The 13049-nt window shown below is 42.9% G+C and overlaps 1 protein-coding gene across 1 annotated transcript in view; it reads left to right on the top strand.

Annotated features, from left to right (window-relative positions):
• The window catches only part of NPC1 (NPC intracellular cholesterol transporter 1), a gene marked incomplete in the record, with an annotated part of 79853 nt that overhangs the window by 24109 nt on the left and 42695 nt on the right, over nt 1-13049 (top strand). The window contains 6 exon segments of the mRNA XM_027775361.1: nt 2124-2291; nt 3450-3699; nt 5900-5973; nt 6738-7108; nt 9180-9406; nt 12542-12642. Coding sequence (XP_027631162.1) covers nt 2124-2291; nt 3450-3699; nt 5900-5973; nt 6738-7108; nt 9180-9406; nt 12542-12642 — 1191 coding nt within the window.

The following is a 13049-nucleotide window of genomic DNA, read 5'->3' on the forward strand; positions in this document are numbered from 1 at the left end:
GTGTAAGGATATGTCAGCTGTGCTAGCTAGTGGATATATTTAGACAAATTGAGTTCATTGGTAGAACAATTGAATGGGGGGGGGGGGAAGCCATTGAGGGCAATCATGAATGTCAGGGACAATGGAGGAGGAAGATGGGACATGGCAGAGGGTGGGGATGGGGAACCTAGGATGGCAAAACAAAAGGCAAGGTATGCAGGACACAAAAATTGGGAAATCATTTGCTGAGAACATATATGTTGATGTGCTTGATTGAGCCAATGCACAGTGTATTTTGGATGGAAAATTCATATGTGTGTTGTGATGAGAAAAGAAAAAAAAATTTATAATAATAATAAAAAAAAAAAAAAGAAATAGGGTACTGATACGTGTCACAACCTGCAAGAACCTTGAAAACATGCTAAGTGAAAGAAGTCAGTCACAAAAAACTATGTTATATGATTCCATTGATAGGAAATGTTTAAATATGCAGAGCTACACAGACTGATTAGTGAGGAGACAGGAGAGCTCAAGAGTGTGGGATTTCTTTTTGATGAAAATTTTGAAAATGGACTATGAAGATGGTAGCACATATTTATGAGTATGCTAAAATCCATTAAGTTGTGTGAGTGAGTTGTGTGATGTGAATTATACCTTAATTAAGCTTTTTTAAATAAAAACGGTCATCTTAACTGTAACTTAGAAAAACTTTAGAACTCCAGAGATAAATATTTTAAAAGAAAGTACAGAAATGACACGAATCACTTCAAAAGAGTAGCAATTGGAAGTTTTCTTACCAGCCATGTTAGAGGCCAGAGGCATGGAATAATACATTCACAGTTCTGAGGGAGGTAACTATCACTGTCCCTAACATGTTTATCAAAAATGTGGACAGACTGTGAGGGCAAAACAAAATTAATGTGTTTCTTACGTTTAGGAGGAAGAAGTTTCTGGGAATGTTCTAGCAATCAGGGATTGGTAAATTAAAATAAACCATACTGTACTATTTCTACTACATTTGTATGTGCAAAATGTCATTGCTGTTATACTGTGTGGTATTCTATGTTTATGGTACTAAACTAAAACCCAAAAGAGAATAGTACAGGTTGAGCATTCCTAATCCGATCATCTGAATTGCTCCAAAATCCAAAACCTTTTGAGTCCCCACATGAAATAAGTGGAAAAATCTATACCTGACTCCATGTGATAGGTCACAAACAAAATGCTACAATATAATAAAATTAAATAAAATTCTCTTCAGGCTTTCATATAAGGTATATACATGATTGTGTTTAAATATGATTCTCATCCCCAAGATATTATGTATATGCCAGTGTTTCAAAATCCAAAACACTTGATCCCGAGCATTTCAGATAAGGGATGGTCAATCCGTATTGGGGTCATTTATGTGACTTCTGCTCTCAAACCAATTTAGCCTGCGAGTTCCATAATTCTCCAGCTGAATAGCCTCCTGCTGCAGAGGTTTTCTGGAACCAACATTGTTGACTAAAGAGGCACTAAGGAGAACTAGCAGTTGGGGTAATGGCTGTCACTGGACTCCCACGTAGTCGACCGCGGTCCGAGTCCTGGACCTGGTAGCTTAAACTCATGCTGGGCGCATGTGCGTGCATGCCCAAGATCCCAAGAGGAGACTGAAGGGATTGCAGCATGGTCATCCCCGCCCCCCGGGGGGGTGGTGATTTCTCGCTTTCTGTCTCTCTGTCTTTCTGGCGAGCATGCACGCCCCATAGCAAAAAAAACAAAAACGAAAAACACTAAGGTTCTTAGCTTTTACTTTCTGTACCTTACTATGCCCCTCTGTATAGTGAGGATGCAACTTCTGTATGTTATTGGGAGAATGACATGTGGTACAAAAGCCTTCCCCTTTCCTTTCTATTGTTTTACTTTTAGGTTGGTTGGAATCCTGTCTGTCACATTGTTTCCAGGGTGATCAGCTAGTTTAAAGGGTTAACTCTCTTTCTGACCCTAATATTCACTGTCCTGTATGCCAGCCAGCTTCCTCATGGGGTTTTCGTGCCTTACAGAGTTCCATGTTTCCATTCGAAGGCTCTTTGTAAGATCTTGCCTGGAGAATTTAAGCATCTTTGTGTCTCTATCTTTTTTCCTTGGAATTCCCCTTCTAGCAATGTACAATGCCTGCCGTGATGTGGAAGCCCCTTCAAGTAATGACAAGGCCCTGGGATTCCTGTGTGGGAAGGATGCTGATGCCTGCAACGCCACCAACTGGATTGAGTACATGTTCAGTAAGGACAATGGACAGGCACCATTTACCATCACTCCCATTTTTTCAGGTAGGTATGAAGACTCCCCAAGTTTGCTGTATTTGCAATTTTTTAAGGCCTAAGAATCATAATTTGCAATAAGATAAATATCCAGATAACTAGTTCCTAAAGTTTATCTCCATTGAGAGTGGTAACTAGAGCATTTATCCTGCCCTAGGTAACTTAAGAGGGCAGAAATGGAAGAGGATAAAGAATTACCTATAGGTATTGCTACGTAATTGAAAGAACAGACTGGATTTTTAAAAAGAAAAAAAAAAAAAAAAACTCAGAAATGTTACAAAAACTATGGAGTTCTGTTATAGTTTTAGCTTAAATCCTCAGAATGGAGCTAAGACACAATTGAAAGGTTACCTTGAGGACCAGCCAGTGGCATGCTGGTTAAAGTGGCCCACCATGCTGTTCAAATCCTGGACCCGATAGCTTGAAAAACATGCAGGGCACATGTGTGTGCATGGCCAAAATCCTGAAAGAGAAAATGGAGGAGGAAGGATTGCAGAGTGACCATACCCCTTGGTGAGTGCTTTCTCTCTCTTTCCTTCTCTCCCTCCCTCTCCCTCCTTTCCTCTCTCCTTACCTCCCTCTCTCTCTCCCTGCCTCCCTCTCTCTCCCCTATTCCCCACTCAGCACACACATATACCCTCTAGCAAATTTTAAAAAGAAAGAAAAAAGAAAAAGTCTAACTTAATATGTGGTATATTTGGATATCAGTGACAAAACTGTATACACAAAATTATTGAGGTAACTTAAAAACAGAATTCAACTAAACAAAAATCCCCAATTCTTTTTATTCATTATTATTATTTAATTTGCTATAGGGCATTTGCACTCACCAGAGAGAGACAGAGAGAGAGCAAGTGAAAAGAACCCCCTCCAGAAGGAATGGCCACACTGCCGTCCCACCTCCTCCATCTCCTCTCAGGATTTTGGGTACACACACACACACTTGCCTGATGTGTTTTTCAAGCTGCCGGGTTCAGGACTCAAACCATGCTGTTGGCCGTGTGGGATCTTATCACCTCAACTACCATGCCACCCCCCATTCTTTTTATTCGTTCAGTTGTGTTGCACATTTCAGTGTGCTTATCTTTAGGTTTAAATATAATTATTAATATAAAATTATTCAAATTTTTCATTGAGATCTTCACTCAACACAGTTCCTTCCTGCAGATCTTCCAGTCCATGGGATGGAGCCAATGAACAATGCCACCAAAGCCTGCAGCGAGTCTGTGGATGAAGTCACAGGGCCATGCAGCTGCCAGGACTGCTCTGTCATGTGCGGCCCCAAGCCCCAGCCCCCACCCCCTCCTGTTCCCTGGAGGATCTTCGGTTTAGATGCCATGTATGTCGTCATGTGGATCACCTACATGGCATTTTTGCTTGTGTTTTTTGGAGCATTTTTTGCAGTGTGGTGCTACAGGTAAGCAGTTTTGTTTGTTCTCCAGGACACGAAGAACAAAATTACCCAAGAGGCACTTTTAAAGTTTGTTTCTTCATGAGCGAGAGAGAGACAGCACCTTCAACAGGGTCTCAGTGCAGTGATCTACCCCTCCCCTTCTGCATGCCCTGGATCCTGGGCCAGCAAGTTCTGGTGTGCTCAGGGAGAGCTTCAGGAACCAGGAATCTGCCCGTGTGGGGTGCCTCTCAGAGTGTTGTGTTATGTTACCCTTTGGCCCCTAAAAGGCACCTTCATCTTTCACATCTTAGACCTCTTAGACCTTGGTTAATTAGAACAGGAAACAAATACCTGCATTAATACCATTCCATAGATGGCTTAGTTCCAACAGCTAGCAAACTAGACATTTAAACATGGGGAGTTAACTTTATTGCTTTATTAAAAATAACATGTGATTAAAGCACTGAGCCTTAGCTCTTAGTTCCTACAGCTAGCAAACTAAGTCCTGTTTTTTTTTAAACATGGGGAGTTAACTTTATTGCTTTATTAAAAATAACATGTGATTAAAGCACTGAGCCTTAGCTACTCATTCTTAAAAAGGCCTCTGAGACAAATCTGGTTCGTTTAATTAAATGTAGTGCTACAATCCTTTGAGAGATGTGGATCTTGATGTAGAACAGTACCTTTTTTTAACTTCTTTTGAAATAATTTCAGACTTACCAAAAAGTTGCAGAATGAGTTTGTATGTATTATTCGACCCAGCTTTCCCTAGTGTTAGAACCACAGTGTGATGATCAAAATCATGAAAATAACATTGGTATACTGTTATTACCTAAACACAGACTTTATTCAGATTTCACCAGTTTTCTTCTCACACCCCTTTTCTGTTTCATATTTCATTCATTCTCTGTGTTTTAGTAGTCGCCAATCTGTAGTAGACAGTTCCTCAGGCTGTCTCTTCATTTTGTGGCCTTGTCACTCAGAATGAGAGTCCTAGTCAATTATTTTGTATCATGTCCCTTGATTTGGCTTTATCTGATATTTTCCCCAAATTAGATTGAGGCTATGTATTTTTGGCAAGGACATCACAGAAGTGATGTGTCTTTTTCAGAGCCTCATGTCAGGGTTACCTGATGTCACATCTTCGGCTGGTGATATTAACCTGATCAGTTGATTAAGGTGATGTGAAATCTGCTGAATTTCTCCACTGTGAAATTACTGCTTTTCTTATAATTGATAAATATCTTGGGAGAGGTGGTCTGAGACTGTTAATACTTTATTTCTCTTCAAACAGTTAATCCATTGGTTTTCTTTTTTTTTTTTTTAAGAGTTTATTTATTTATTATCATTATTTTTCAGTTTGACCAGAGAGAGAGTGAGAGAAAGAGGGAGTGAGTGAGTGAGATAGCAAGCCACCCAGTCCAGGACTTGAACTGTTGTCAGCCATGTGGGAGTCCAGCTCCTCTAACCACCACACCACCTGCCGGCCCCTAACCCATTGTTTTAGCATTATTACTGGAGATTATCAGCAATAGTTAATTACTGTGGTGTTTGCCTAATGGTAATTCTGTATTTTCCTCATTTCTTTTATATTTATTAATTGTATTTCCGTTCAGAGAACTGTCCCTTCTCCCTCACTTACTTATTCAGTTATTTACATCATGGGCTTTTTACTCTGTAGGCTGTATTTAATCCTGCCATTAATTTTATCACTCAGATTTTTCCAATTATGGCCACTGTGGATGCTTTACGCTTGGCTCCTATGTCCTTTCGATGTTTGCCTTTCTGAAGCCTGGCCTTCTTCTCTGGTATCACAAGATGCTCCAGGCTCATCTTATATTTTTCCTGCTCCAGCCCTGACTTCAGCCACCCAAGGACCTTATTTCCTTTCCTTAGAGAATGTTATTTAGAAACCAAGATCGGAACACTAGATAGCTTGCAGCTAGTCTGGAAAAGTGTGTTTTTAAATATAAATGTTTTAAATACAATGAAGGCTACAAGATAAAATTCTTCCTTATTAATTTGTGTAACATTTATATAAATTTTCTCTTGAGACTAGTGAGCAAAGGGGCCTGGAGCAGAGGAACTTAAGGGAAAGTAGGCAGCAAGTAGGGAGGAAGAAAACAGGGTGAGATACAAGCACTTAATGGGCTGACCGGAGTGTTAAAGTAACACCTACATTGGGATGATCCACTAATACTACTTTTATGCTTTTGTTTTTCAGAAAACGCTATTTTGTCTCTGAGTATACGCCAATTGATAGCAATATAGCTTATTCTGTTAATGCCAGTGACAAAGGTAGGCATATTTGTACATAAGTAAAAGGACTTGTGGTGGCATGAGAGGATTCCCTTCCTTAACAAACTGTTTGTCTGCTCTGGGTGAGGCACTGTGCTAGTGTCAAGGGTATGGCTGTGATCAAGACAGATGTGGGCCTGCTGCAGTGGCACCCTGCTGAGATGCTGTGCTCCGCTGGCTGGGATCATATGGGATGCCTGAGTTTGATTCCATCCCAAAGGCTGGGCACAGCAACATGCACCTGTAATCCCAGTAATTAGAGAGGCTAAGACAGGATGTTCCTGACATGCCAAGACCTTGTCTTAAAAAAAAAAAATACAAAGACCTTGCTTATGTGGCACTACTGTCTAGGCAGGGTGGCAGATCAGAAACAAGTAATAATAGCTGCAAAGTAATTACAGACCAGCTTAGGAGCTGTGAAGGCACCAACATTTCAGACTGAGAGCACAAGTCGCAGAGCAGGGTCAAGGAGAACTACTCCAACAGAGCTGTCAGAGAACCTCACTTTTCAGAGGCTTCTGTATGAGTGTCTTCCCTCTGTGGTGCATGTGTGTGGGGAGCAGATAGTGTTCACTGTGGCAGCCTAGAAGGATGACTTTGCAGGGTAGGTGTATAGCTGGGGGTGGGTGGGTGGGAAACTGGTGTATCTCCAGGTGGACTCCATTCCTGCCACGTGCAGGTGTACCTAATGCTTTCCCTGTTCCGACTTTCAGGAATGGCTTGGCTCTTAACCTCCACCCTCCCTTCCTCTCCCACTCTTCCAGGGGAGGCATCCTGCTGCGATCCACTTGGCGCAGCATTTGAGGGCTGTTTGAAGCGACTGTTCACACAGTGGGGATCTTTCTGCGTCCGAAACCCTGGCAGTATCATTTTCTTCTCGCTGGTCTTCATTGCTGCGTGTTCTTCAGGCCTGGTGTTTGTCCGGGTTACAACCAATCCAGTTGATCTCTGGTCAGCCCCCAACAGCCAGGCTCGCCTAGAGAAAGAGTACTTTGATGCACACTTTGGGCCTTTCTTCCGGACGGAGCAGCTCATCATTCAGGCTCCCCACACCGACAGACACACTTACAAGCCCTACCCCTCAGGAGCTGATGTGCCCTTTGGACCTCCACTTGACCTTGAGATTTTGCACCAGGTAATCTACTGTTCATAGAAACGAATCTGTCTAGGCTGGTCCCGTAGCACAGTGATTTAAGTGTTGTGTAGAGAAAGTTGGATCCCACATGGCTAACCATGGTCCAGATGCTGGCCCTAGCACTTGAAAAATGTACTAGGTGCATGTGCATGTGTACCCAGGATCCTGATAGGTTGGAGAGATGGAGGAGGGAGGATTGTGGTATAGCCATGCCCTGCTTAGGGTTTCTCTCTCTTTGTCTCCTCTCTCTCAGGCACACATGCCCTTTAGCAATAGGGGAGAAAAAAGGAAAGAAAGAAATCTGGAGGACTGATGGTTTGCTGGCTTTCACACTTCTACTTGATTTAGGGCTGAATGTAGTGGTACACATGGCAGCCTTAAAGTGTAAAAGCAGCGATGGAGACCAAACAGTGGTGCAGCAGTTACAGTGCTGGGCCCATGTGAGAAGGTCCCCACTTCACATCGTACGACTTCCTGTACACACTGATATGTGTGCCTGTGCTCATGATCTGGTCTGAGTGAGGCTAGGGGTGAAGGGTGGTGTGAAGGCCCTTTTGGGAGTGCCTGCCCGCCTCTTTCTGTCTCTCTCAATAAATGAATAATTTCAGGGGGAAATTGCTGTTAATAAAAAGAATTGCAGTTTAAAAAGAAAAGATGCTTTAACATTTTTCAAGAAAGTGAGTGATAGGTGTTGAGATAATGAAAAATATACTGTTGCCTACTTCAGACTATAGGTCTTACCTTTTTCTTGAAACTGAGAAAAACAGAGAAAGTCTTAAGTCACATTTCTCTGTGGAAGCAGAATGTACTTATGAGGACTACATCTTGGGAATGTGTGGATTTTTTCCTTGGTAACTAAAGTAGGGACCTAAAGGAATACAGCCTTTTATGCTGTTTTAGGGGCTAAGGAAGCAGCTGCTGAGATGATTACTGACCTAGCAGACGTGGTGGCGCCCGCACTATGGCATTACTGAACCAGCTTGCGGGAATGAACTTACCACCTAAAGGTGGGCTCCCAGCCCGCATTTGGTGCGATATGCTTTTGGGACAAGATCTATCCTTTTTCTCTTATAAAGTGTGTTTAAATTTTCCTGCTCTCTCCTTTCAAACTCGCCCTAGAGAACTGTACATAAGAATTAGCTATGTCCACTTCCATTCTAATGAATGCTTGCACAGCGTTGCCCTTGTCTACCAAATGTCTGAAGTCTTGAAAAACATCACAATAGTCCCAAGACTTTAATAGCAACTTTTCTTCACCTGATAATGGTTAGTTTTTCCCAGCTTGTTGGAAGTGTACAGCATAGTTAGTCATTTACCTCCAGGAGCGTACTCTATTAGGAAATACGGGAATGTGCACAAATGGCTGTAGTATGGAACGAGACAGTAGGGATGTCTTGTTGGTGAAGAGGAGTGTCAGAAACCCAGGCATCTTGCTCCAGTCTCCTCTCTGGGGCCTCCTTGGTCATTGATGGGAAAGGGGTTCAGGATAGGGGGAGATGGTTATGTGTCCTACACTGAGATTCTGGTCATGGTGTCCCTTCCTCAACTCTCTGAATGCGTCTAACCAGGGCCTCCAGTCAATTCGCTGCAAGAGTGAGCCTTTGGCTTCATCAGATATTTTATCATAATATACCTTAATCCTCTCCTCCATATGAGGAAGTATTTATTTACCCAAATACTCTTTATCTTTTGACTCCTTAGGGCTCCTTACCAAATACTCTTATCTTTTTTTTTTTTTGGAGAGTTTTTTGCTATAGGGCGTGTGCTCTCGCCAGACAGACAGAGACATAGAGACAGAAAGTGAGAAATCACCCCCCTGAGGGGATGGTCACGCTGCAATCCCTTCTCCTCCATTCTCCTCTTGGGATCTTGGGCACGCACGCACACGTGCCCGGCGTGAGTTTTAAGCCACTGGGTCCAGGAGGCGAACCACGGTCGACCACATGGGAATCCAGCGACATAGCCATTACGCTAACTGCTGGTTCCCCAAATACTCTTTTTGACTCCCTAGTCAAGATCTGAGAAAAATATGATGTGTTTCTGTCTGCTTATTTTTTAAATCTTCTTTCAGGTTCTTGACTTGCAAACAGCCATCGAAAACATTACTGCATCGTATAACAATGAGACTGTGACACTCCAAGACATCTGCTTGGCCCCTCTCTCACCCTATAACAAGAACTGTACCATTATGAGTGTATTAAATTACTTCCAGAACAGCCACTCCATGTTGGACCACAAGATAGGGGATGACTTTTTTGTGTATGCCGATTACCACACGCACTTTCTGTACTGTGTACGGTAAGTGGCAGAAACCGCTTCTGCGTCCCACCAATATTTGAGCACTTGTTATATTGCTAGACACCGTTCAAGTCACTAGAGGTCCAGTGGTGAGCACATAGAGCAAGACCCTGCCCTGCAAACCTTACATCCTACTAAAGGCAAGCAGAAAATGAACAAAATAATACTGAGTCATCGGAAAAATCATAATGTATTTTTCTGTGGTTTTCTCCTTTTTTTTTTTTTTAAGAGGTTTTTGCTATAGGGTGTGTGTGTGCACCAGTAAGACAGAGAGACAGAAAGCAAGAAATCTCCCCCAGGGGGTATGGCCACGCCGCAATCCCTTCTCCATTCTCTTGGGAACTTGGACACGCACACACACATGCCTGGCGTGAGTTTAAGCCACAGGGTCCAGGACTCGAACCGCGGTCGACTACATGGGAGTCCAGCGAGATAGCCATTATGCCAACTACTGGTCCCATTGTTCTGTGGTTTTCTATGCAAAGTGCATCATGACTTTTCCAACAACATGATACATATTGTCATGTCAGGTAGAAATGAGAGCTATGAGGGGAAAAATAAGTTCAGGCAAAGGGACGGGTGTACTGCTTCAGAATGGAGGCTTACACAGAGGCCAAGGAAAGGGAGCCTGTGGTTATCACGGGAAAGTGTTAAGCGGAGCAAGCAGCAGATGCCAACTGGGAGCTTTCATGGTGTATAATCCAGTAACAGCAGGTACTCAACCTTTAACACATCAAGCCTGGATCAGTAACACTCGCATACAACCCCCTACTCTCCCCAAGATATTTAAAGATAGATTATTGTGCTTGTTTCTCATCTTTCAAATATATCCTTCATGTCATGATAACTAATTGTTTTAATATGTAGCCTCCCTGTCAAGGAGCCAGGACAGGATTGGCATGCACTTACATTGGGTCGTCAGAAAAGTCATAACACATTTTTGCATAGAAAAAATACATCAGTGACTTTTCCAACAAGTCAGTGGATTGGAAGGCCCTGAAGCTGCTTCTCTTAGGAAGTGCATCTGTGTAATTGGGATTAGTCACCAAGGGAGGATGCTGTGCTTGGGTGACCGGTGAGGATATCTTTAGATTTGCCCTGTGAAGATATCTTTAGGAAGAGTGACACAGTGCTGACAGACCTGCCATCCCTAAGTGCTCTGGACCTGGCCTGTGGACAGCTATTCAGGTGGTTGAGCATCCACAGTGCCTCTTTTCATCATGGGAACAGAGAAGTATTCCTGTCTTTTGAGTGAGCTCAGCTGACTGTGTCTTATGAGCTGAGTGATTTCTCTTTTAGCTCTAGGGAACGTTGGTGACTCTCAAGTTCTATCTGTCTTACTGGAATGTTACTCTTTAGGCAGTTAGGTCAAAGAGTCTATTTCAAAGAAATCACCTCTAAAAACACACTCATAAAAAATAATGTATACCCTAAAACTGTTCTTGGTAGTGGTATGAGGGAGCCATGTATACTTTGAAAAAAAAAATTTTAATATTTTTTTTTATATTTGGAGAAAAATACAACTTACTTTCTATTATTTTACAAAATCAAAGTCAATAAAAGCTCCCCTCCCCAAACCTGTAGCTTAGGTTAAGAAAGCACAATCTAACATGGCTAACTCTGAATTCTGGCCATGGCAACTTGAAAAACACGCTGGGTGTGTGCGTGCCCCAAATCCTGACAGACTGGAAAAGGGGAGAAGAGATTGCAGCATGACCACAGCCAAGGGGGTGGTGCTTTCTCCTCTTTCTCATTGTCTCTGTCTGGTGAGCCTGTGCACCCTCTGACAAGAATTAAATAATCTTTTTTAAGTCAAAAATCTGTGGGGTGCAGTATGTGAGACTTGTCACTTGTCCGAAGGGGCGTGGTTTGCAGTGGGGTGAGATCCCTGCTATGAACAGCTCTCTTGGGTGCAGGGATTTGGATTTGGTTTCTCATTCCATTGTACATATCCTCTTTGACCCTCTTTAGCTCTCACTTCTTTCCTCATCTCCAGCTTTCCTGGATATTTTCACCTGGAAGTCTTACAGGCTCAGCCTGCCAGAACCAAGCGTAGACCTGCTGCTTTCCCCCTAGATATTTCATGGCTATGACACCACCAGTTACTTGAACATCATACAGTGTTCCTGAACCCTTCCTCATTCTCACCTTTCTCTTATAATTCTTGTGGGTTTTAACCTCTGGGTGGAATCTCAGATCCATGATGTCAAGGCTACATTAGGCTGTGGGATGAAGAGATTCTGTGCTTGTGGCAGATCACCTGACCTCCGAGGCCTACTGCCATGAGGGGCAGATCATGTGGGAGAACCTTCTAAGTGCCCAGCTGAGTTGTGATTGGTGGATGGCCCATCCTGAAGTGCTGCTTCTCTTTCCTTCGACCACCTATTCTCCAGTGCACTGTGGTTTCCTCCTCCTAGGGCTATAACACAAACTTGACTGACTAGTCTTTCTGCTTCCTGTTTCTTTCTCTCTTCCAGACCTTCTACTTGGCCTCCTGGTTATTTGCAGAACAGCTTGTGACATTCCTTTTCCCAGCAATCACTGACTGTTCCCTAGTGCCTACAGGATAAAAATCCAGATGACTTAACGTGACACTGAATCCTTTTTTTCACTGTTTCTCATCTCTTCCAGCCTTGCCTTCTCCCTTAGGAACACCCCCTTCATGAGCACTTCAGGCTCTAGGACAGGACTTTGTGTCAGTCCCCCAACTGCCATCCTCTTGCTCTCATCCCCTCAGGCATTCTCTCCCCACCCTCCCTTCCCTGTCTTACAATATTAATTATATGGAGCACCCTCTTTTCCTCCCCTCCTGGTGAATTCCCCCTTCTGTTGTATATAGGTCTCTTCCTTTTGGCAACAGTTTCCCGCTGGTCTGTTTGTTCCCTCTGTGTCTGCACAGCACCGTGTATGTGTTCTGTTGGGTGCATTGGGCTATGTTTGCATGCCTCTTACCCAGTGCTTCTGAGTTCCCAAAGGCAAGTGCTGAACTGTATTATTCATCTGCAGATCCTCAGGGCCCACATTGTGCTTAGAATATACTCAGCCTCATTAAATGTTTGGTATATAAATATTTAGGTTTCTGTGCTGTCTTTAGTCTTGTTCTAACTGGGAGATGCTTTCTATGCTTTTTGTCAGGGCTCCTGCCTCTCTGAATGATACAAGTTTGCTCCATGATCCTTGTCTGGGTACGTTTGGTGGGCCAGTGTTCCCATGGCTTGTGTTAGGAGGCTACGATGGTAAGTAATAGAAACTTCTACTTTTCCTATTAGATAAATAAATAGTCTTGGTTCTGTTGTTAGCAGTCAAGTGGTCGTCATGAAGGTCGTATAAGATAGGCAGTCTTACTAATTCCTGAATCTTAACTATAGGGTCTCCTTTGGCTTTGATTGTTTTGTTTTTGTTTTTGTTTTTGTTTTGTGTGTGTGTGTGCGTGTGTGTGTGCATGTGTGTGTGTGTGTGTGTGTTTCTGGATTTAAAAGTGGATTGTGTTAACCTTATTTAGGTTACATGTGCCTTTGAGAAGCTGTCCAAGGCCAAAGACATTCCCCTGAATAATGTAGTTTTGGACATATTGTTCCATTTCATGGAGTCCCTGGATCTTAGATTAAGAATCCCTATAATGGAGAAAGTACGTGCGCTGTAG

The sequence above is a fragment of the Tupaia chinensis genome, unplaced genomic scaffold, assembly GCF_000334495.1.
Source record: "Tupaia chinensis unplaced genomic scaffold, TupChi_1.0 Scaffold000550_1, whole genome shotgun sequence".
In the NCBI taxonomy this organism is placed as follows: domain Eukaryota; kingdom Metazoa; phylum Chordata; class Mammalia; order Scandentia; family Tupaiidae; genus Tupaia; species Tupaia belangeri.